The 21,985-nt window shown below is 49.9% G+C and overlaps 1 protein-coding gene across 1 annotated transcript in view; it reads left to right on the top strand.

Moving 5' to 3' along the window:
* Positions 1-208: 208 nt before the first annotated feature.
* sirt7 (sirtuin 7) overlaps positions 209-21,985 on the top strand; it is a 40,744-nt gene continuing 18,967 nt past the window's right edge. Inside the window, exons 1-3 of the mRNA XM_043714849.2 lie at positions 209-331; positions 19,709-19,846; positions 21,382-21,486. Of these exons, the coding sequence (XP_043570784.1) occupies positions 242-331; positions 19,709-19,846; positions 21,382-21,486 (333 nt within the window). The 5' untranslated portion in view covers positions 209-241. The remainder of the gene's footprint in view (positions 332-19,708; positions 19,847-21,381; positions 21,487-21,985) is intronic.

The raw sequence follows: 21,985 nt of genomic DNA, 5'->3' as shown, positions 1-21,985 counted from the left end.
CTGATAGAGAATTCGTCTCGACCTCTCTGGGCCAGTACCCTTAACCCCTCTGACAGAATGAGCCCACTGTGCCGAGCTGAAAGGGTGAGTCTTGTTTGGACTCCGGCCACAGGAGCCGCTGTTGACGGAAGCAGCTCCTCGCCCGGGCTCAGGGGGCTGCTCTTTCCGGCACACTCGCCTCCTTGTTTTAAAGGGGCCGGTGGCTCAGTGTTGTCCGTTCGCTCCGCGCCTCCTCCCGGTGATGGCCGGGGTGTCCCAACGGGAGGTCCGGAAAGCGGCTGATCGGCGGCAGAAGCGAGTGCTGGAGGAGCAGAGGGCCAGGATTAAACTGGTCAGGTTTTCACGGCGGTTTGATCGTCTGCTGGGTGCCCGGGTGGTCGATCCAAGAGCGGGAAGGGGCGGCACCTTTACCCGGCGATAGGGACGGGACGGGGAGGTAGGGCCGAGGTGGCGCTGAGTGACAGGGGCGGACCCTGCCTGCGGAGATCAGCTTCCTCCCCTGACCCGGTTACTGGGGGCTGGGGTTTCCAGGTTCAATCCCTGCCCCGAGTCATCGCTCCCTCCCTCCAGCCTCCTCTGACCTTCAACCTCTCACATCTCACCTCCCCCCAGCCCAGCCCTCCCCCCTCATCTCCCTGCCCCCCCCCCCCCCCCCCGCCCAGCCCTCCACCCTCCTCTCCCTGCCCTCGTCGCCCAGCCCCCCCACCCCTCGTCGCCCAGCCCCCCACCCCTCGTCGCCCAGCCCTCCACCCCTCCACCCCCGTCTCCCTGCCCCCCCCGTCCAGCCCTCCACCCCGGTCTCCCTGCCCGTCCAGCCCTCCACCCCGGTCTCCCTGCCCCCCCCCCGTCCAGCCCTCCACCTCGGTCTCCCTGCCCCCCCCCGTCCAGCCCTCCACCTCGGTCTCCCTGCCCCCCCCCGTCCAGCCCTCCACCCCGGTCTCCCTGCCCCCCCCCGTCCAGCCCTCCACCCCGGTCTCCCTGCCCCCCCCCGTCCAGCCCTCCACCCCGGTCTCCCTGCCCCCCCCAGCCCTCCACCCCGGTCTCCCTGCCCCCCCCCCAGCCCTCCACCCCGGTCTCCCTGCCCCCCCCCCAGCCCTCCACCCCGGTCTCCCTGCCCCCCCCCCCAGCCCTCCACCCCGGTCTCCCTGCCCCCCCCCCCCAGCCCTCCACCCCGGTCTCCCTGCCCCCCCCCCCCAGCCCTCCACCCCGGTCTCCCTGCCCCCCCCCCCCCCAGCCCTCCACCCCGGTCTCCCTGCCCCCCCCCCCCCCAGCCCTCCACCCCGGTCTCCCTGCCCCCCCCCCCCAGCCCTCCACCCCGGTCTCCCTGCCCCCCCCCCCAGCCCTCCACCCCGGTCTCCCTGCCCCCCCCCCCAGCCCTCCACCCCGGTCTCCCTGCCCCCCCCCCCAGCCCTCCACCCCGGTCTCCCTGCCCCCCCCCCCAGCCCTCCACCCCGGTCTCCCTGCCCCCCCCCCCAGCCCTCCACCCCGGTCTCCCTGCCCCCCCCCCCAGCCCTCCACCCCGGTCTCCCTGCCCCCCCCCCCAGCCCTCCACCCCGGTCTCCCTGCCCCCCCCCCCAGCCCTCCACCCCGGTCTCCCTGCCCCCCCCCCCAGCCCTCCACCCCGGTCTCCCTGCCCCCCCCCCCAGCCCTCCACCCCGGTCTCCCTGCCCCCCCCCCCAGCCCTCCACCCCGGTCTCCCTGCCCCCCCCCCCAGCCCTCCACCCCGGTCTCCCTGCCCCCCCCCCCAGCCCTCCACCCCGGTCTCCCTGCCCCCCCCCCCAGCCCTCCACCCCGGTCTCCCTGCCCCCCCCCCAGCCCTCCACCCCGGTCTCCCTGCCCCCCCCCCAGCCCTCCACCCCGGTCTCCCTGCCCCCCCCCCCCAGCCCTCCACCCCGGTCTCCCTGCCCCCCCCCCCAGCCCTCCACCCCGGTCTCCCTGCCCCCCCCCCCAGCCCTCCACCCCGGTCTCCCTGCCCCCCCCCCCAGCCCTCCACCCCGGTCTCCCTGCCCCCCCCCCCAGCCCTCCACCCCGGTCTCCCTGCCCCCCCCCAGCCCTCCACCAGCCCTCCACCCCGGTCTCCCTGCCCCCCCCAGCCCTCCACCCCGGTCTCCCTGCCCCCCCCCAGCCCTCCACCAGCCCTCCACCCCGGTCTCCCTGCCCCCCCCAGCCCTCCACCCCGGTCTCCCTGCCCCCCCCAGCCCTCCACCCCGGTCTCCCTGCCCCCCCCCCAGCCCTCCACCCCGGTCTCCCTGCCCCCCCCCAGCCCTCCACCAGCCCTCCATCCCGGTCTCCCTGCCCCCCCCAGCCCTCCACCCCGGTCTCCCTGCCCCCCCCCAGCCCTCCACCAGCCCTCCACCCCGGTCTCCCTGCCCCCCCCAGCCCTCCACCCCGGTCTCCCTGCCCCCCCCAGCCCTCCACCCCGGTCTCCCTGCCCCCCCCCCAGCCCTCCACCCTGGTCTCCCTGCTGTCCACCCTCCTCTCCCTCCCCCTGCTCAGCCCTCCATCCTCACATCTCCCTCACCCCCACCCTGCTCTGCCCTCCATCTCCCTCTAACCCAGTGACCCACAAGTAGTCATTGAACCTTGACCTGTTCAGACATGTTATGAAATACCTCTGAAGCAGATTGGAGTTGAGCCCCAGTCCATCGGCCCTGAGGTAGGGCCACCGCTACTCCCCCACGAGCCCTTTGATTTGCCCCTGAGTTTGGGCCAACTCATTGGGTTATCAGATTGAAGCTTTGTGGAAAGATGTAGGCTTTTGATTTTCTGGTTTTCACCAAATACAATACTTCCGATATAACTATCAGCAAGGGAGGGCATTTTATTAGTCTTAATTAACTGATTCTTAGATTGCCCTCCTCTGTTTTACTATTTTATTCTCAAAAATGATTTGGGTATACGTGTGTAGGGTGGGAAAGAAATTGTTGTATATCTGCCACATTTATGTGCACAAAGTCAAATTGTTGATGGATATTTTCTTCCAGTAGTGGGAAACCATTAACACACACATCCAGAAGTCCAGTTGTATGATTTCATTTGCAAAGGATTGTATGACTTAGTAATTGATTTTAATAAGTAGCAGAGCAAAATACTCAAGTTTGATTTTTTTTCTCAACTATCTGATCTTAGTTGTTGTGTGCAAATGGCCAAAAGCTGTATATTACTGGTAAAAGTCCACGAAGGCCAGGACCCCGTCACCAAGTTTACACGTGCACAGTACATGGACTGTGACCATGTGAGAGAATCCCTGCAACTCCTGTTTATTTTTTCCTTTGGAGAAAGTCCTTGTCAATAATACAGGTTCCTTCGAGCCAGCTCTATGAACAGAACCTCTGACACTCCTGTTTTTTCCTTATTTTTCTCCCCACACCACCACCTATCAGCAGTTTTACCCCAGCACCCTCGTGTGTGTGCAGGTGTAGGACACAGTGAAGTACAAACAAGTGCATAAACCTTTATTTATGTTCCACCACCAAGAGCGAATCCTGTTTATTTTTTTCTTTTCAGGATGTCTGACATTCCTATTTTTTTCTCCTCCCCATACTACTACCTAACTGCGGTAGTGCTTATCTTTCCCCAGCACCCATATTGTGTGTGTGCAAGTGTAAGACACAAGGTGTACAAATCTTTATTCAATTTCCACCACCAGGAAGAAAGGAAACACCCAAGTGGCCAGTGACAAGCAGTGCCCTTCACATCAAAGTGCAATGCTGCATGATCAAAAAGTCAAGGGGAGGGCAGGGATTAAATCAAAATAAAGTTGGGCGGGGAAATAATACATTCCGCTCCCTGCGGTGCCCACCTCTCCCTGAACAGCTCGAGGGTGTTGGTGGACACCGCATGCTCCGTCTCCAGCGACCCCTCCCCCCAGACTCTAACATAACTGCTGAAGAGGGAAGGCAATCGGCCCTAACGCCCCCCTTCAGGGCCCGCTGCCTGGACCGGTTTATGGCCAGTTTGGCCAAACCCAAGAGCAGACCACGAGGAGATCCTCCGACCTACCCTCCCTACCTCCGTACTAGGTGGTGACTCCTGTTTATCTTTTTTTTTAAAGAGTAATTGAATTGAGATTCTAAATTTCCCATTCTTTTCCTTTAATTTTCCCCCACACTACTACCTAACTGCGGTAGTGCTTATTTTTCCCCAGCATCCATGTTGTGTGTGTGCAGGTGAGAGACACAGTGAAAGACACAAGGTGTACAAATCTTTATTCAGTTTCCACCACCAGGAAGAAAAGAAATACCCGAGTGGCCAGGGACAAGCAATGCCCTTCTCAGAGAGCTGCGTGATGACTTCTGTTTATTTTTTTCTTCTTTCTTATTTACTCCCACACTACTGCCTAACTGCGGTAGTGCTTATTTTTTGTGTTCATAGTCTGATATTGTCAGTGGTGACCGCAAAAGTGTCCAGAAAGTTGAAAATTAGAACGGACGCTTCCAGTGGCAATACCACTGATGTATCTGCCAGTGGGAGGTGGCTCAGGCATCTGCATTTGCCTTTTGACCTTCTGGACGATGTTCCAACTTGTAATTGTACGCACTGAGAATAAGGGCCCATTGCTGAATTTGATCTGAAATTATGGGTAGCATAGCCGTCAAGTAGCCCTAACAAGTGTTTGTAATCCGCCACCTCCACTCTGGTACAGATGTGGGAGCCGGAGCACCTTTGATCGCCCTCACTTTATCTTTCAATGGGTATGACCTGGTCTTGTTGATTCTGTAGCTCAAGTCACTGAGCGCCTGGAACACCCATCTTTCCCTTCTAAGGTGTATGTCCACTGTGAGAAATGTTAAAGCACTATGTCCAAGTTCTCCAAGTGCTTGAGAAAGTCATCCAGATAAATGGCAATCTGGGGTCCACCTTGTAACATGTTCTCCATCATCCACTGGAAAAGGGCAGAGGCTGATGATAGCACAAATGGCAGACTTATATTTTGGTACAAACCCTTATGGTTATTAATTGTGGCATAATCTAGTTGCAATTGCATGTGGGCATAGCTCATGTCCAGCTTCATGAAGGACAGTCCCCTCCTGCCACTTTTGTGTACAAGTTGTCTATGCAAGGGATTAGGTATTTATTTCACTGCAAGAAGCACTTTATTGCTTAAAGTACCCATGAAGGTGAACTGACCTCTCAAGCTTCACAATTGGTGTGACTGGTGCTGCTCCTTCACAAACTGGACTGTTTTGATGATTCCTTTACTTTCCAGCGTCCTGATTTCTGCCTCTACTTTTGTACATAAGGCAAATTGCACTGGGCAGGCCTTGTAGAATTGCCTCCTGGTCAAACATATAAGGTGGTCATGGCTCCTTTGATAGTCCCTGGACCTTCCTGAAAAATTGCGGGTATTTAATTTGGGCTTCAGTCAGGCAGCTATTTTCTAATCAAAAAATGTTGAGCTGATCAAGGTGAACCTTTGTCAATCAATTCAGCCCCATCAAGCTCGGACCCAAGCCTTTTACTACAATCAGTGGTAACTGCACCAACTGCTTCTCATAGGAGACTGGAACTGAAGTCGTACCCATAATCTGTAATGGTTCCTCAGTATACATTCTCTGTCTGGCTGAGGATTTGCACAAATTTAAGGCTTGGAGTCCAAAACAAACCTTGTTGACCTCCATTAGAACAGAGTGTCTATTTAACCAGACAATTATTTGGTTCAGGTTTGGATATTGCAGAGCTATTTAACTGTTTCAAATCACATGTAGGTGGACTTTCCAGGGTGTGCATTGTCCTGGATACCAACCTATGACTACTTATTCAAGTCAGGCTTTGTAGGACTCCTTTGCTATCTCGAATCTCATCTACAATGGCTTGCTGGCCTGGATCCTGAAGAACATTTTAGCCATTTGGCTGAGGTTCAGCTTTGTTTTGGGATTTTTCTGTGGGCTGAATTAGGATCCATCTGCTCAGGATATGTTGTGCGTGAGGCTGTGTGATTACCTACACTCAAGTCGGTGTTCTCAAGCTCAGTCGAACGTGCAAGGGTGTCCACTTCTTTTGGAATACCATGTAGCTTGCACAGTCCATTTGCCACTTTTTCTAATAATACAGTCTGTTTGAGCTTCAGCTCGTAGTTTTTGCGTGGTTACATTATTAATCCTACATACCAAACAGTGTCTCAGCATCTCATTCAGAGTTAACCCAAAATCACAAGCCCCTGCCAGTCATCTTAATCTTGTCAAAAATTCCGTTATGATTCCCCTGATTCATAAAATTAGAGGAGACTTGGCGTTGTAATATTCTTAACTAAATTTATCTGCTCATAAAAGATTTTAGTATCTGGTGCCTCAGTCAATGTTAGGCTCTTAATTACCGAGAATGTTTCAGGTCCTCAAGCTGTCCAGAATGACCTGTTACTTTTCTTCTGCCTGGGGAAAAAAAGGCATTTTTTTTTTAACCACATTTTGGGCCCAGTCTTTGATGGCAGGATTGAATGAGTCAAGTTTCCCAAATACAAGCATGATGTCAGAAATGCATACCCCAACTCAAAGTCGATTGTTGACTGAATTTTCTTCAGGAGCACACTGTTTTCTCTCGTTGCCACTGAAATGAATCCATGGAGGCTGTATCCTACCACCAAGTCCCCCTTTATTTACATGTTCACAGTACATGGACTCTGACCAGCTAGCTCAGAGCCAGTCCCCAGAGTAAGGAGAATTCCTGAGACAGACATTTATTTTGAAAACTTTTTTTCTTAATTTTTTTTCTCTTTTTAAAAGATATTTTGCCACACTACCACTGCCCCCAAAGGGGGCCCGGCAGAGATTAGATTAGATTAGATTACTTAGTGTGGAAACAGGCCTTTCGGCCCAACAAGTCCACACCGACCCGCCGAAGTGCAACCCACCCAAACATTTACCCCTTTACCTAACGTTTATATTAAGTTTCCCACCACCAGGAAAGTACCCATGTGGCTAGCGAAACATCAACAAGCAAAGCCTGATGAGGGCAATGCTCACCTGAAAATGTGAAGGGGGAGGGTAGAGGGAGAAGGAGGAGACTAAATCAGAATAAAGTTGAAGGGGAGAAATAAAGCACTTCATTCCCCGTGGTGCCCACCCCGACCTAAAGGCATTGAGAGCATTCTTGGATGCTCCCTCTCCAAAGATAGCAGGGCTCGAATGTAACCGCGGAAGAGGAGACTCCTGTTTATTTGAGCAAATGCAGTCAGCAGCACTGTCTGATTGGCTCGGGTTAACAGTCTGAATCAGGGATCCCATACTTGGGGATCTATGTGGCCAGACCTGTTCCAGTCACTGTAATTGGATGGAGGGGTACTGCTAAAGTTGTTGCTCCTTCTGTGAGTGTTTGTTTAGGGATGAGTTAAGGATAGAATTGGAGTTAGCTGCGATGCCTCCTTGCTGTGAACCATGGCTGGTTGGGCAAAGCACTAGAAGGTGCCTGGATTCTTTGCTTTGTACTCCAGTATGCAATCAGTTATTTCAAAGAATTGCACAGAAGTGTGCAAATTGTTGAGCAAAAGGAAATACGAGCCAATTTTTTTGTTTCTAAAGTGTGGGCGGCACGGTGGCACAGTGGTTAGCACTGCTGCCTCACAGCGCCAGAGACCCGGGTTCAATTCCTGCCTCAGGCGACTGACTGTGTGGAGTTTGCACGTTCTCCCCGTGTCTGCGTGGGTTTCCTCCGGGTGCTCCGGTTTCCTCCCACAGTCCAAAGATGTGCAGGTCAGGTGAATTGGCCATGCTAAATTGCCCGTAGTGTTAGGTAAGGGGTATATGTAGGGGTATGGGTGGGTTGCGCTTCGGCGGGTCGGTGTGGACTTGTTGGGCCGAAGGGCCTGTTTCCACACTGTAAGTAATCTAATCTAATCTAATCTAATCTAATCTATACTTTATCCATAAATTATCTGTAAGTATCACTACAGAACAGTTCTGTACCGACTGTGCAGGAAATACTGTGGAATTTTAACATTTCTCCTTTAGAGCTTCAACACAATTGCAACAAAAAAAGACATTTTCTAAACATGAAAGGAAACTATTTTCATTTCCATTAAGGCGACATGGGTATCTCAACGAAACAGAGTCTCCTATTTTGGAAGAAAGATCTGAGATCTTACACCACAGTGTTTTGGTGGCAGCTGCCTTAAGTTTTATTGCATCCCTCCGCATGTAGTCCTGAATCTTGGATTGTGCCAGTTTGTAACAGTCGGTCAAGGTCAACTCTTTGCATGAGAAGAGCAACAAGTTTTGGGCACACCAAAGAGCATCTTCCACCAAATTGGTCCACCAGGCATAGTCAATATTTGGCTTGGTGTATGTCCTGGGGAAGAGCTCATGGAGTGCAAAGATGCTCAGGATGAACCTCAACAGAAACCACTGCATTTCTGTCTGGATCTTCTTTGCAAAGGCACATTGCAAAAGATGTATGACAATCTCTTCTCTGCTGATGCTGCTTTGACGCATCAACGGAGCCCATTTACTGACTGGGTCCCCCCGTTATTCTTTGGCAGAAGGGCCTTGCGTGGTGGTCTTCCTTCACTGCGGCTTGGTGGCAGCTGCCCCAAGCTTCAGCACGTAGACATGGACCTTGGAATGTGCCAGTCTGCAACACTGTTGTGGTCAACTCCTTCAGCTAGAAGACCACTAAGTTTTGGACAGATCAAAGAGCGTCTTTCACTGAGTTGATGGTCCTCCCGGCACAGTTGATGTTCGTCTCCGTGTGCATCGTGGGAAACAGACCGTAGAACACAGAGCAACTCTGGACGAACCTCAACAAACACCACTGCATTCCTCTCAAGTCTTCCTTTCGCATAGTTCCCCGCCATGTGAGACAGTCTTGTCCCCTCCACAGCTGCTTCATGGTTAGCACGTAGTGGTGCAGAGAATCTGGGCATGCTTAAAGGATCTCACAGGCACAGCCCTTCTCACCTGAGAAGTGCAAGACCCTCGGCAGTCTTCCTGCCTGGTATAGCACAGGTTTGGTCGAGGTGAATTACAGGTCGCAGAGCAGACCTGACCCGGTTGCCGATGACCTTTAATAGACCCATCTGCCCGTAACCAAGTGTATCTACGCAGCGCTCCATCTGCAGGGGATGCTGAAGACATTGTGCAGCTTGGCATCTTTGACTGTTTCCACTGTCGTTCCCCTCACCTGGTGGAATGTCCATTTGTATCAATGATACGGTTGAAGTCTCTGGCCAGAGTGACCGGCCTGGATGTAGCCAGCAACAGTGGAAGCTGTTGCAGGATGGCCAACCGCTCCCTCTTACCCACTGGGGCATGCATATTAGTCTCAGAGGAGTGTTTCTTTACATAACAACATTAGTGACGAGGAGATGCCCACCCAGCACCTCCTTAACTCCGGAGATGATGAAGTTGCCTCCACGCAGCAGGATACCCAGGCTGGAGGAGCGGTTACCATTGCCCCCCGATCAAACTGGCGATCCATGGGCCCACAAGCTCAACAATCTCCTATCACTGCTGAGGTGTAGTATCCCACACTCCTGCAGAAACAGTACATCTGCTTTAACGTTGGCTCAGAAGACCAACGTAGAAACACATTGTGTGGAAGAGTTAACGCTACACACATTAGTACTCTCAATTTTAACCCCCATTTTACAATTTGAGGTTGCCATTGTACATTTACCGATGGCCCCATACCTGGGGGCGGCTGTCTGTATCCCCATGGTGTAGGCAAACTGTGTGACCCTTGCAGGGGTTATTTCCCCACGCTGGTGTCATCAGGCTGAGACTGCGGTCTGCAGAGTCCAGTTCTGTCTGACAGAGGGGCTGCCACATGATGGTGGCTCCCAGTTACTTGGGGCAGTGGGTACCCCCTAGTTCTCACCGGATGGGGTCTGGGCTTTACCGGTCCCCTCGGAGGGTCTGTTGTTTCCCGGTTGGGGATGTTACAACACGGCTGTTAACTGAAAACCAGCAACACAGAAAAGATTTATTGCATGCAGTAATCTGTAAAAATTCGAGTGGCCAAGAACGATGTAAAGTAAAAATTAACAACTTTATTTCTTGAAGTGTAACAGAGAATAATTAACTAATCAGTATTTGCAATTTTTTTCACTAACCTATCTTTTTTACCTTCCCTTGTATAATACTCCCAATTAAGGTTTACAAAACAACATTTCTTATTTCAGAACCATGCAGCGGTAGGTTCTTGTCTTCGGATCTTCCTGTATCGTCTTTTCTCTCTTTGAAAAGCGATTTTCAAAGAGTTTTTTTTCAAGCGGTCTACATGCAGTTTTCCTCTCAACTGTTCAATTTTCCCCAATCTTATACCCCAGAACATCGGATTGTGTCATTGGCTTTTGAGATTGTCAATATACTCGATTGAAATTTGATTGAAAATAGATATTTTTATCGCGGTATAATTTAAACTGCTTGGCCGAATTCGAATTTGTTTTGTCTCCAGGCAACTAACTACTTGAGTTGTTCAACCCAGTGTTTGTTACATTCTTACTGAGAACGCTTGGTGCTATGCCTGGTAGTTCTGCTGTTTTTAACTGTCTCAAACGTACACCCACATCTTCATAACAGGGGGCACTCTCTCCTTTTACCCCTGTGGCGTTCTGCCTCATCTGGTGATGGCTGAAAATGTGTTGCTGGAAAAGCGCAGCAGGTCAGGCAGCATCCAGGGAACAGGAAAATCGACGTTTCAGGCATAAGCCCTTCTTCAGGAATGAGGAAAGTTTGTCCAGCAGGCTAAGATAAAAGGTAGAGAGGAGGGACTTGGGGGAGGGGCATCGGAAATGTGATAGGTGGAAAGAGGTCAAGGTGAGGGTGATAGGTCAGACTGGGGTGGGGGTGAAGAGGTCAGGAAGAAGATTGCAGGTTAGGAAGGCGGTGCTGAGTTCGATGGATTTGACTGAGACAAGGTGGGGGGAGGGGTTGTTCATCTGGTGATGAACAACCTTCCACCCGTCTTCACTATCTGAGGAGCTGCTGGTGTTATTCCCATGCAGCTGCCATTTCCTCCTTATCCAGTGAGACTTTGTGGGCCTGGCAGGTTCTCCTTTTCCTGTATTTCAGTGAAATCCACTCTCCCGTCTCCTTGGTTTCCTCCTCCGTTGCCTCTGTCTGTCCAGCTGGAGCTTCGGTCAGCTGCTGTGCTTCCACGCTGGCTGCTGTCTGTTCTACTCCAGCCTGTCCATCCTCTCTGGGTGTTGCCGGACTCCGCTCCCCTGCTGTTGGTGGTGCCTTGCTGGTCTTTCGGGGTCCATGGTTCACGTTGCCACTTCCGGCTATCTGTTCCTACAGATGGTTACGTTACAGTCCACTGCCATGTGTCTGGACCTCCGGCAGGTTCGGCACACTCTCGGCTACCCTGCATACGTGAGGTAGCCCCTGCTCCCTCTAACTGCGAAGCTGGAGGATGTTCCCACTGGCGTGCATTCTCAGGGTCATCATGACATGCTGCTTGCTGGTCCAGATTCCAAATGGGTCCACAATGTCTCCTTCCACCTGCGTATGCCTTCTCTGGTAGGTCAGGACATTGGCTGCAGGAATGTGTGGGTTGTACATATGGATTGTAGCAAGCCAACACACCCATGCAAGGGAAGACACACAGCAGCACCACAGACAGGATGGAGAACAGAGCCTCCCCTTCTTTTTCCTTGAATACCTTCAGGAGCTTCTCACATTGAACTAACCTTCACGAGTTTGAACCAAAATGCCTAGCACTGGGGAAATCCTGCAGGCAGTAGATTTTTTTTTTATATTTCAAAAATATACTTTATTCATAAAATACTTTGATCTGTACAATTGGACATGCCATACATATGTAAACATTCCATTTGTTTGCATACCGAAAACAGAGTAATCATTCCTATTTACAGGTCTGTATGATTACATTTTTAGCTGAGGCGTCAGCAGAGCCCAAATGACTGCATGGGCACCCTGTTCTCCTTAGGCAGGCAGATGTTACACAGTGGTCTTTCCCCACCGCGCCTTGGCGGCAGCTGCCCCAAGCTTCAGCGCGTCCCTCAACACGTAGTCCTGGACCTTGGAATGTGCCAGTCTGCAACACTCAGTCGGGGTCAACTCCTTCAGCTGGAAGATCAACAGGTTTCGGACCGCCCAGAGAGCGTCCTTCACCGAGTTGATGATCCTCCAGGCACAGTTGATGTTCGTCTCGGTGTGCGTCCCGGGGAACAGACCGTAGAGCATGGAGTCCCGCATCACGGAGCTGCTCGGGACGAACCTCATCAAACACCACTGCATTCCTCTCCAGAGAGAGGGCAGCCCTGCCTGACTCCAGATCTAACTGGGAAGCTATCTGATTCCCACCCATTGATTGAGACTGCACTGACAATGTTGGTGTAGAGCAGTCTGATCCAATTGCAGATTCTCTCCCCAAAGCCCATTTTGGAGAGAACATCTCTCATATACCTATGTGATATCCTGACAAAGGCTTTCTCCTGGTCCAGGCTGATCAGGTAGGTGTCCAACCCTCTGTCCTGCACGTAGGCGATCGTATCCCTGAGGAATGCGAGACTCTTGGCGATCTTCCTGCCCGGCACAGCACAGGTTTGGTCAGGGTGAATCACCGACCCCAGAGCAGACCTGACCCGGTTGGCGATTTCCTTTGACAGAATTTTGTAATCCGCATTCAACAGTGAGATTGGTCTCCAATTTTTGAGTTCCTCCCTCTCCCCCTTCCCCTTGTAGATGAGGGTGATGATGCCTTTCCTCATGGATTCACTCATGGTACCTGCCCGAAGCATACTGACATATGCCTCCAGCAGGTCCTGGCCAATCAAGTCCCACAGAGCGGAATAGAGCTCGATCGGTAAGCCGTCGCTTCCCGGGAGTTTTATTCTTTTCGAAGGACTCGAGGGCCTTGGTCACCTCGTCCAGAGATAGCGGCTGGTCCAGCCTCTCCCATGTTCTGTCGTCTAAGACCTCCGTGATAGAGGACAGGAACAACTGGGAGGCCGCGCTGTCGGTCGGCTTCGCGTCATACAGGCTGGCATAGAAGGATTTACTGATGCTCATGACGTCAGCCTGAGATGACGTTATCGAGCCATCATCTTCCTTCAGATTGCTGAGCACAGAGCTCTCTTTGTGCACCTTCTGGAAGAAGAAACGTGAGCACGTCTCGTCCTGCTCCACCGAGCGGACCCTGGACCGGAAGATTATCTTGGAGGCCTCCGAGGCAAAGAGTGAGGCTTGCTGGCCCTTCACTTCCTTGAGGTCCTCCGTGACATCCACCCCATCGTCTGCAGTAGGAGCAGGTTCTGCATACTTTCCTGGAGCTGGGACAGTTTTCTCCACCTCTCTCTCGCCTCCTGAACACTTTTTTTGAGGATGAAGAACCTCTTGATGTTCCCTTTTACTGTTTCCCACCAGTCCGCTGGGGACTCAAAGAGGGGCTTCACGGTTCTCCAACCTGCGTAGTCCCTCTTGAGCTCCTCAATGTTTCCCGGGGTTAACAGCTTTGTGTTCAGCTTCCACGTTCCCTTACGAGCCCGCTGCTCGTCCTGTAGGTGACAGTCGGCCAGCAGGAGGCAGTGGTCAGAGAAGAACACCAGCTTGATGTCAGTGGATCTGACCGAGCGCGTTCGGGACACAAACAGGTAATCTGTCCTTGAGCGGATAGACCCGTCTGCCCGTGACCAGGTGTATCTACGCTGCGCTCCGTCTGCAGGGGTGCTGAAGACGTCGTGTGGCTTGGCATCTTCTGCCGTGTCCATCAGGGCTCTGGACGTGGCGTCCAGTTTACTGTCCCTCCCGCCGGATCGTCCATCTGCATCAATGATACAGTTGAAGTCTCCGGCCAGAATGACCGGCCTAGACGTAGCCAGCAACAGTGGAAGCTGCTGCAGGACGGCCAACCGTTCACTCTTACCCACTGGGGCGTACACATTAATCAGTCTCAGGGAGCATTCCTGTACATGACGTCGGCGACAAGGAGGCGCCCGCCCACCACCTCCTTAACCTCTGAGATGGTGAAGTTGCCTCCTCTCAACAGGATACCCAAGCCGGAGGCGCAGCTATCGTTGCCCCCCGACCAAACTGACAGCCCATGGGCCCACAAGCTCGACCATCTCCTGTAGCTCCTGAGGTGCGGTACCCCACACTCCTGCAGAAACAGGACGTCGGCTTTAACATTGGCCAGGAAGGCCATCGTAGAAACACATCACGTAGCTGATTTGATGCTATGCACACTGATGCTGGCAATTTTTAACCCCATTTTAACAGTTTACAAGGTTAACAGTGTCCATTTGCTGCTGGTCTTGCCCCTCTGGGATAGCTGTGTGCATCCCCGTGGTGACGGCAAACTGCTGGACCCTCCCAGGGCTGAGGTAGCTGTCCGGCTCCACGCTGGAGCCATTTCCCCGCTCTGGTGTCTTCGGGTCGCGCCCAGTTTCCGCATAGTCCAGTTCTCCATCTGACAGCGGGGCTGTCACAGGACCGCTGCTCCCAGTTTCCTGGAGCTGTGGGCCGGTGGGTACCTCTTGGTTCTCACCAGGTCTGGGGAGGCCTTTACCCATCCCCTCCAGAGGGAGAGTCTTTTCCGGCTTGGGTGGTGCTGCCCTTCTTTTTCCCCACGGCGCTCTGTCTCTTCCTCTGGTGACGACCCTCCTTGCGATCCTCACCGTCGGAAGAGCTGCCTGTATCCTCTTCCTGCTTTTGACATTAATCCAATCCTCTGCCTCCTTTGATCCCTCCTCTTCCATTTCCTCCGTCTGTCTTGAAGGAGCTTGGATCGGCTGCTGCATCTCCCCGCTGTCTGCCGTCTGCTCCGCTACAGCCTGCCCTTCCTTCTGGGTGCCTCCAGACACCATTCCCGTGTTGTTTTGTGGTACCTTGCTGGTCTCAGGCGGTCCACGGCTCGTGTTGCCACCTCCGGCCATCTGTGCATAGGTGGCTGCCCCTCGTCTTGGGCAGGCCTTGAAATGTGGCCCGCCTCTCCGCACAGATTACAGTTCTTGGCCTCCTTACATTCCTTGGTCGGGTGGCCTGACCTCCCGCAGGTTCGGCACACTTTTGGCTGCCCTGCATATGTCAGGTAACCTCTGCTTCCTCCGATGGCAAAGCTGGAGGGTGGGTGGAGGATGTTCTCACTGGCATCGACCCTCAGGGTTACCCTGACCTGTCGTTTTGCTGGTCCAGATCCTGAAAGGATCGACCAAATCGGTACTCTCTCCCTCGACCTGGACGTATCTTCTTAAGGTCAGGGCATCTACTGCTGGGACATGAGGGTTGTACATCTGGATTGTTACAACCCGACTCCTTTGTGCAGGAAGCGCACACAACGGGATCGCCGACAAGGTGGAGAACAGAGGTTCCCCTTCCTTCTCCTTGAAGACCTTCAGGAACTGCTCGCAATTCTTCACGCTCCTGAAGGTCACGTCGAAATAGCCTGCCGCAGGGAAATCCTGCAGGCAGTACACGTCTGCTGCTTCGAACCCGCAGCACTCCAGCAAAATCTTCTTCACAAACATCGTCCGATCGACCGGTGTGTGTGCTCCTCCACCTTCTTCACAGTCACCCTGACTGTGTTATGAATACTCTGGCCAGGGCTGCGAACAGCTGCTGAGGCCATAGCTCTGAGGTAGGCTGGTACCTGAATTGGCGTTAGGCCGAAGCCAGCATAAAGATCCACCAAGAGCAGGTCAGCACAACCAAACGATCCAGCGATGGTCTCCAGCAGCTCTGACGACTCGCAACACGATCCCCGCGGTTCCTCCCCCGCCAGCACACGTCCCCTGCATCGAACCTACAGCACTCGAGCAGAATCTCTTCCTCTGGTCCTCAGGAACTACACATGTTCCAAGCCAAAAGGCTGAGAAGCGATACAGTAGATGTCGCTGCTTGGAACCCACAGTAATCTAAAGGAATTTGTTAATCAAACACTGTCAGATCGACCGGTATATGCTGTTCCACCTTCTTCACAGTCAGCCTAACTGTGTTCCGAATTCCCTGGCCTGAGCTGTGGGTGGTGACTGAGGCCATAGCTCTCAGTTGGCTTTCCTTGCATTGGCAGTAGGCTGAAGACAGCATGAAGATCCACAAAGAGCAGGCCAGCTCAACCAAACGATCCTCCAATGTCCAATCACAATCCAGTGATGATGTTAACTAGCTCTGCTGACTCGCAATTCAACACCTGTTCTAATAAGAACAGATACTACACTTGACCTGGCCCAGAAGCAACACAAACCAGTTTTTTAAAATTCATTTCAAAAATATACTTTACTCATAAATCTTTTGGTATCTGTGCAGTTGGTGATGCCATTCTTATGTACACATTACATGTCTTTATGCTGTATGTTAACCATCCAGCCTCTTGATGTTTAGAGGCGTCAGTGGCGCCCAATTACTGAGTGGGCCCCCCCCCCCCCCCCGTTCTTTGGAAGGCAGACCTTATACGGTGACCTTTCCCCACCGCGCCTTGATGGCAGCTGCCCCACGTTTCAGCACGTCTCTCAGCACATAATCCTGGACGTTGGAATGTGCTAGTCTGCAACACTCGGTCGGGGTCAACTCCTTCAGCTGGAAGATCAACAGGTTTTGGGCCAACCAAAGAGCGTCTTTCACCAAGTTGATGATCCTCCAGGCACAGTTAATTTTCATTTCAGTGTGCATCCCGCGTCACAGAGCTACTCGGGACGAACCTCGGCACACACCACAGCATTCCTCTCCAGACTTCCTTTGCATAGGCACGTTCCAGAAGGTGTGTGACAGTCCTGTCTCCTCCACAGCTGCTTAGAGGGCAGCGTGCGGTGGCGCAGGGAGTCCGGGCGTACGTAAAGGATCTTACCATTACAGCCCTTCTCGCCACCAGCCGAGCCATGTCCTGGTGCTTGTTGGAAAGTTTTGGCGATGAGGCATTTTGCCAAATGACTTTGACAGTCTGCCCAGGGAACTGCTCAACAGGATCCCCCTCTCTCCTTTTCCCCAAGGTCTCAAGGACACTGTGCTGATCACTTCCTGATGGACTTGTGGTCAGAGGTGTTTTTCTTCATAATTTTCTCCACGAGGGACAGGTGATACGGAATGGTCCAACTACTTGGAGCGTTCCACAGCAGCGAGGCCAGGCCCATCCTTCGCAACACCAGGGACAGGTAGGACCTCTGTACGTAATGACACTTGGTGTTTGCGTACCAGGGATCCACACACAAGCGACACAAACCAATTCCTGTGATCAACCATGTTGCTGTGGTGGGAAGAGTAGCTACGTTCCTATGTGTTGTCTAGCCATCTGTGACTGGGACTATGCGGAAGGTTATGCTGGCTGATTTCAATGTGGCACTGCATCCCATGATTAGTCTTAATTAATCTTTGCAGTCACTACTGCAGTGTATTCTCTGCAAAGCACCCCAATTTATCATGAAAATAAAAATGCAATTTTCAGAGTGAAAGCGTATTGGTTTGCCTACATATGGGTGCTTTTGTGAGAGATAGCATGTCGGCATGAGTCACTCCACAGTTAATTTGTGAGATAGTATACTGCTAATTAACATAGAGACACCATGGCAAGAGCCTGGTTTGAAATTCATTGAATACTGTAAATTAAATTAATTACATTAGAATTTCCCGTGCTATTCTTTTAGTGCAGTGAGTATGTGTTTAAAGTTGGTAATGTCTGGCGCATGAGTAAACACCATATGGCCATTTTAATGAGATACTATTGACATTCTTGTAACTATATCAAAGATTAAACATTCAACTGTCTCTAACACTGAACAAAAATGTTTTTTTCTAATCAATTTGTTCAGAGAGGTTGCTGATCTATAATATTCAATAACATGATGACTGCTTCATTGCATATCTCTAAATTTTGTCAAGTTTTACTATGTCTACATGCTGTATTGATGAAACACGGGATGCAACAATAATACATTGGAGACTTCTCAGTTTCATTACAAAATGCTTAAAATTCATATTTACATTTTCTATCCGGGGCAGACATATCACTGAAGTTGTAAATAATAGTTGTCAATAGGATCTTAGTGAAGTGTATTAAAAAAGAATGGGTACCTAATGAACACAGTCCGCTGATTTCTCAGCAACAAACCCAAACAAGCAGACAAAGCAAGACCAGAAACTCTAGCCACACTCCCCTACATCAAAGACATCTCGGAAATGACTGCCAGACTACTCAGACACCTTGGCATCATGGTAGCCCACAAACCCACCAACACAGTAAAACAGCAGCTAATGAACCTTGAAAGACAACAAGCAAAACTAATGTCATTTACAAAATAACGTGCAAGAATGGTAGTAAACACTACACTGGACAAACAGGCAGAAAACTAGCCACTAGGATACATGAACATCAACTAGCCACCAAATGACATGACCCCCTCTCACTAGTATCCTTACATATAGATAAGGAATGACATCACTTTGACTGGGACAACACATCCAGCCTAGGATAAGCCAAACAGAGACATGCATGAGCATTCCTAGAAACATGGCATTCCAACAGGAACGCTGTCAACAAGCACAAGTTAGACCCCGTCTACCACCCCCTGAGAAAAAGAACAGGAAATGACATCACCAACCCAAAGAAACCCAAACATATAAACAGAAAGCAGGGGTTATCAGCAGTGCTTGACCTGGAGGCCTACTGAAGATGTTACCCCATATGGTGACAAAACATCTGGAAATGAACCTTCCAGCTCAGCGAGCAAACCTACATCCAGGACCTCAACCTGAGCTACAAATCTTCTCAAAACTCGCGAAGTGTAATTATTTATAGAATTCTTCATGTGGACGTAGGTCATTTGGCCCATTGAGTCACACCGATTCTCCCAGACCCAGACCCACACCCCCTACCATATAACCATGCATTTCCCATGGCTAATCCACCTAGCCTGCACATCCTTGGATGCTAAGGGAAACTTTGCATGGCCAATCACCTAACTTGCACATGTTTGGACTGAGAGGGGAAACCGGAGCATCTGAAGGAAACTCCCACAGACATGAGAATGTACAAACTCCCGTCAGACAGTTGCCTGAGAGTGTGAGGCAGCAGTTCTAACCTCAGCCACTGTGGGCTTGTGAAATTTGAAATGTTTAAGACACTCTGGTAAACAGTTAATTTCTTTTGCTATCTTTATCTGTGTACTACCTTTTTAATAAACACGTAAGCTTGAAAACATGTTTATGATTAATTAGAATGATTACACAAGGGAAAATATTTGGGGCTTATAAACTGGGAATGTGCTAAGAGGAAACATTTTGACTTGTACAATACATGACAGATTCTGTCGTTATGGAAGTGACATTAGGTAATCTATGAAGACTCTTGCACAGGTACAGTGATAAAATGAATTCACTCGAGTACAACTTGTCTCTTATTTTGTCAGGACAGGCATTGAAACCTTGTTTCAGACTCTTATTTGGTGATATTAAATTGGGGCTATAAATAAAAGTATGCATTCTTTCATGTTTTTAATGCCATTCTCATGTTTTAAACAGTGTACACTTTAAACTTGCTAGCATTAAGAATGTATCTGTTGAGATTAAAGTTTGCAAAGTAATACTCTGAGATGGTTGTTTGTAAAACTTATTGAAGAATATTTTCATTTGATCCACACTGTAATTATCTGTTCTTATTCAGTTTTCCTGTTCTTTCTAAGTACCTACTTGAAATATATTTTTCTTCACTAAATATAAGAAACTTAGCTAATTGAATTAGCTTGAGTTTCAATTGGTGGTAATGTATTCCACGTTTTATTGACCCATTTCCTCTAATATCTCCATCACTGAATCTCTTGCAGGTATCCAAAATTCTACAAAAACCACAAGAACTACGAACAAAGGATGACCTCGCTGTGCTTGCAGCATGTGTTGAGACTGTGCAAGAGTTGGAAAGGCGAAAACAGAAGACTGAGGCACGAAAGAGGAAACTTGAAGAGGTAAGTAATTTTTTCGTGCATTGTAGTTGACTCCTGAGCTTCCACATTGATTAGCTGTGCACAGCAACAGATTTGCTCAATAGTGATTTACGTTCGAGGAAAGATTACTTTAAATATATTTAAAACTTGTTGTAGTACTGGACTGCTGCCATGACCAATTTCTGCCATTCCTTCTACTGGATCCAAGAAGAAGAATATGCATTTCCTTGCCTTTCACAACGTCTTTTGAAAAGTGGTCACTGTTGGAATGTAAGAAACGCAGCAGTCAATTTGTGACAGTGACCAAATGATCTTGACTGAAGAATATGTATTAGTCAAGAGTGCAAAGATGTCTAACACAAAACAAATTGCTGGCGAAACATAGCAAATCTGGCAGCATCTATGGAGGGAAAGCTGAGATAACGTTTTGAGTTGAATCACCCTTCACCATAAGGGAATAGCTAGAAAAAGGTGGTTGTTATGCTGATGATAGGGAATGGAGTGAGTGGATAGGTGGAGATGGAGCCCAAAAAGAAAGAAAACAAAGGGATGGCTGATAGTAAACCAGGGAAGGAGAAAAGCTGATAATGAGGACAATGAATAAGTGAAAATGGGTTGGTTGTGCTTGAAACAGCTCATGCTGTGACTGGGTATGGGAGTGGGTAAAGGACATGCAAAGGGGTATTCAGCTTCGAAAATTATTGAACTGTTATTGAGTCCTGAAGGCTACAGGGTCCCCAAACAGAATGCCGTTCTTCCAGCTTGCACTGAACCTCATTGAAGCACTGCAGCACGTCTGAGATAGAAATGTCAGTGTGCGAACACAGTGAGGTGTTGAAGTGGCAGGCAACTGGAAGCTCTGGGTCGTTTTTACAGACGGAACGTTGTGTTCTGCAAAGCGCCCACTCAATCTGCGGAGAGACAATATGGTTCTGTAAGCTGTTCCTTTAACCAATAAATTTGAGATGTTATAAGTGTGAATTGGTCACCTTGTGCCTCCTGCAAGCAAGTGCCTCCTGAAAGTACCAGAAGGAAGAAGATCAGGAAACAGCAAACCCATGGTCAGGGGCCATTGAACTACCTTCCCAGTCTTTGCCCATAACATCCATTTTTCTTGTCTATCTGTATTTGTTTGTAAGGGAAGTTATAAACTGTAGAATTATGTGTTGATGGTTCACAATTATTTACCTATAGCTTTAATTTATTAACTTGTAATAAATAATTCTTGCTAAATGCAGAAACTTGGTGCGTGCTTTCTATCTGGGTCTAAAAGGCCAGTACTTTTGGGAATTTTGCGTACTTTTATCAAATCTTTAACTTTTCTGAATACTTCAGGAAAATCAGACCTCGATTTCCAGCATGCTACCCATCGTGCTGTATTTTAATTGCTTTTAAACAATTTGAGATGTTTTTAGATATGAAAAGCATTTTATAAATGCGAGGTATCTTTATTCTTTTTAAATAATTTGTAGAATACAATTCTTTAAAGTGTTATTGTATGGTGGATGGATTTAAAGCATTTAGGCTGTGACATCTCTGCTATTTATTTTTGTTAGGTTATTGATGAGCCTGAAGAACTAAGGAGAAAAGTTAACCTGCTGGCAGCAGCTATACAAGAAGCACAATACCCAGTAATCTATTCTGGTGCAGGAATCAGCACGGTAAGGCAATCCTATAAACAAGCCAGAAAAATGAGAGCCGTGATTAGCAGATCACAAGAATTTCAAACTAATTCTGCTTAGTCTTCTGCATTCAAGCTGCTATGAAACAGTTTATAGGTGTAGCATTCTTCGGTTTGTCAAATTTTAAAGGCTAACGTGATTTTCATTGCAGTAGTTCAAAAGTGTGGTCCCACAGACAGAGTTTGCATGAGAAGCTGTAATAAACCATCTTTTCCCAAGTAGGGTGAGAATGATATGAATCCTTGATTCCATTGCTTTGAATGGAAATAGTCAGTGCTGTGGAACAATTTTAGCTTTTTGGATATCATTCAGAAGCACTGTACAAAATACGTTGAATGCAGAAATAGAACTGTTGATTGTAATAAACAAGCAGAACACAAATGATCTTTGTGGCCAGCAAGCATTTACTTCATAGAAGTATTTTTCCACTTTATTTCATCTCACCCCATTAAAGGCATCCTTCTATTCTTTTCTTTCT

This window comes from Chiloscyllium plagiosum, unplaced genomic scaffold, assembly GCF_037043375.1.
Source record: "Chiloscyllium plagiosum isolate Xiang-an unplaced genomic scaffold, Cpla_swu_hap1 HiC_scaffold_25, whole genome shotgun sequence".
NCBI lineage: Eukaryota > Metazoa > Chordata > Chondrichthyes > Orectolobiformes > Hemiscylliidae > Chiloscyllium > Chiloscyllium plagiosum.
The sequence above is the reverse complement of the archived record's forward strand: the minus strand, read 5'-3'. Positions and strand labels throughout refer to the sequence as shown.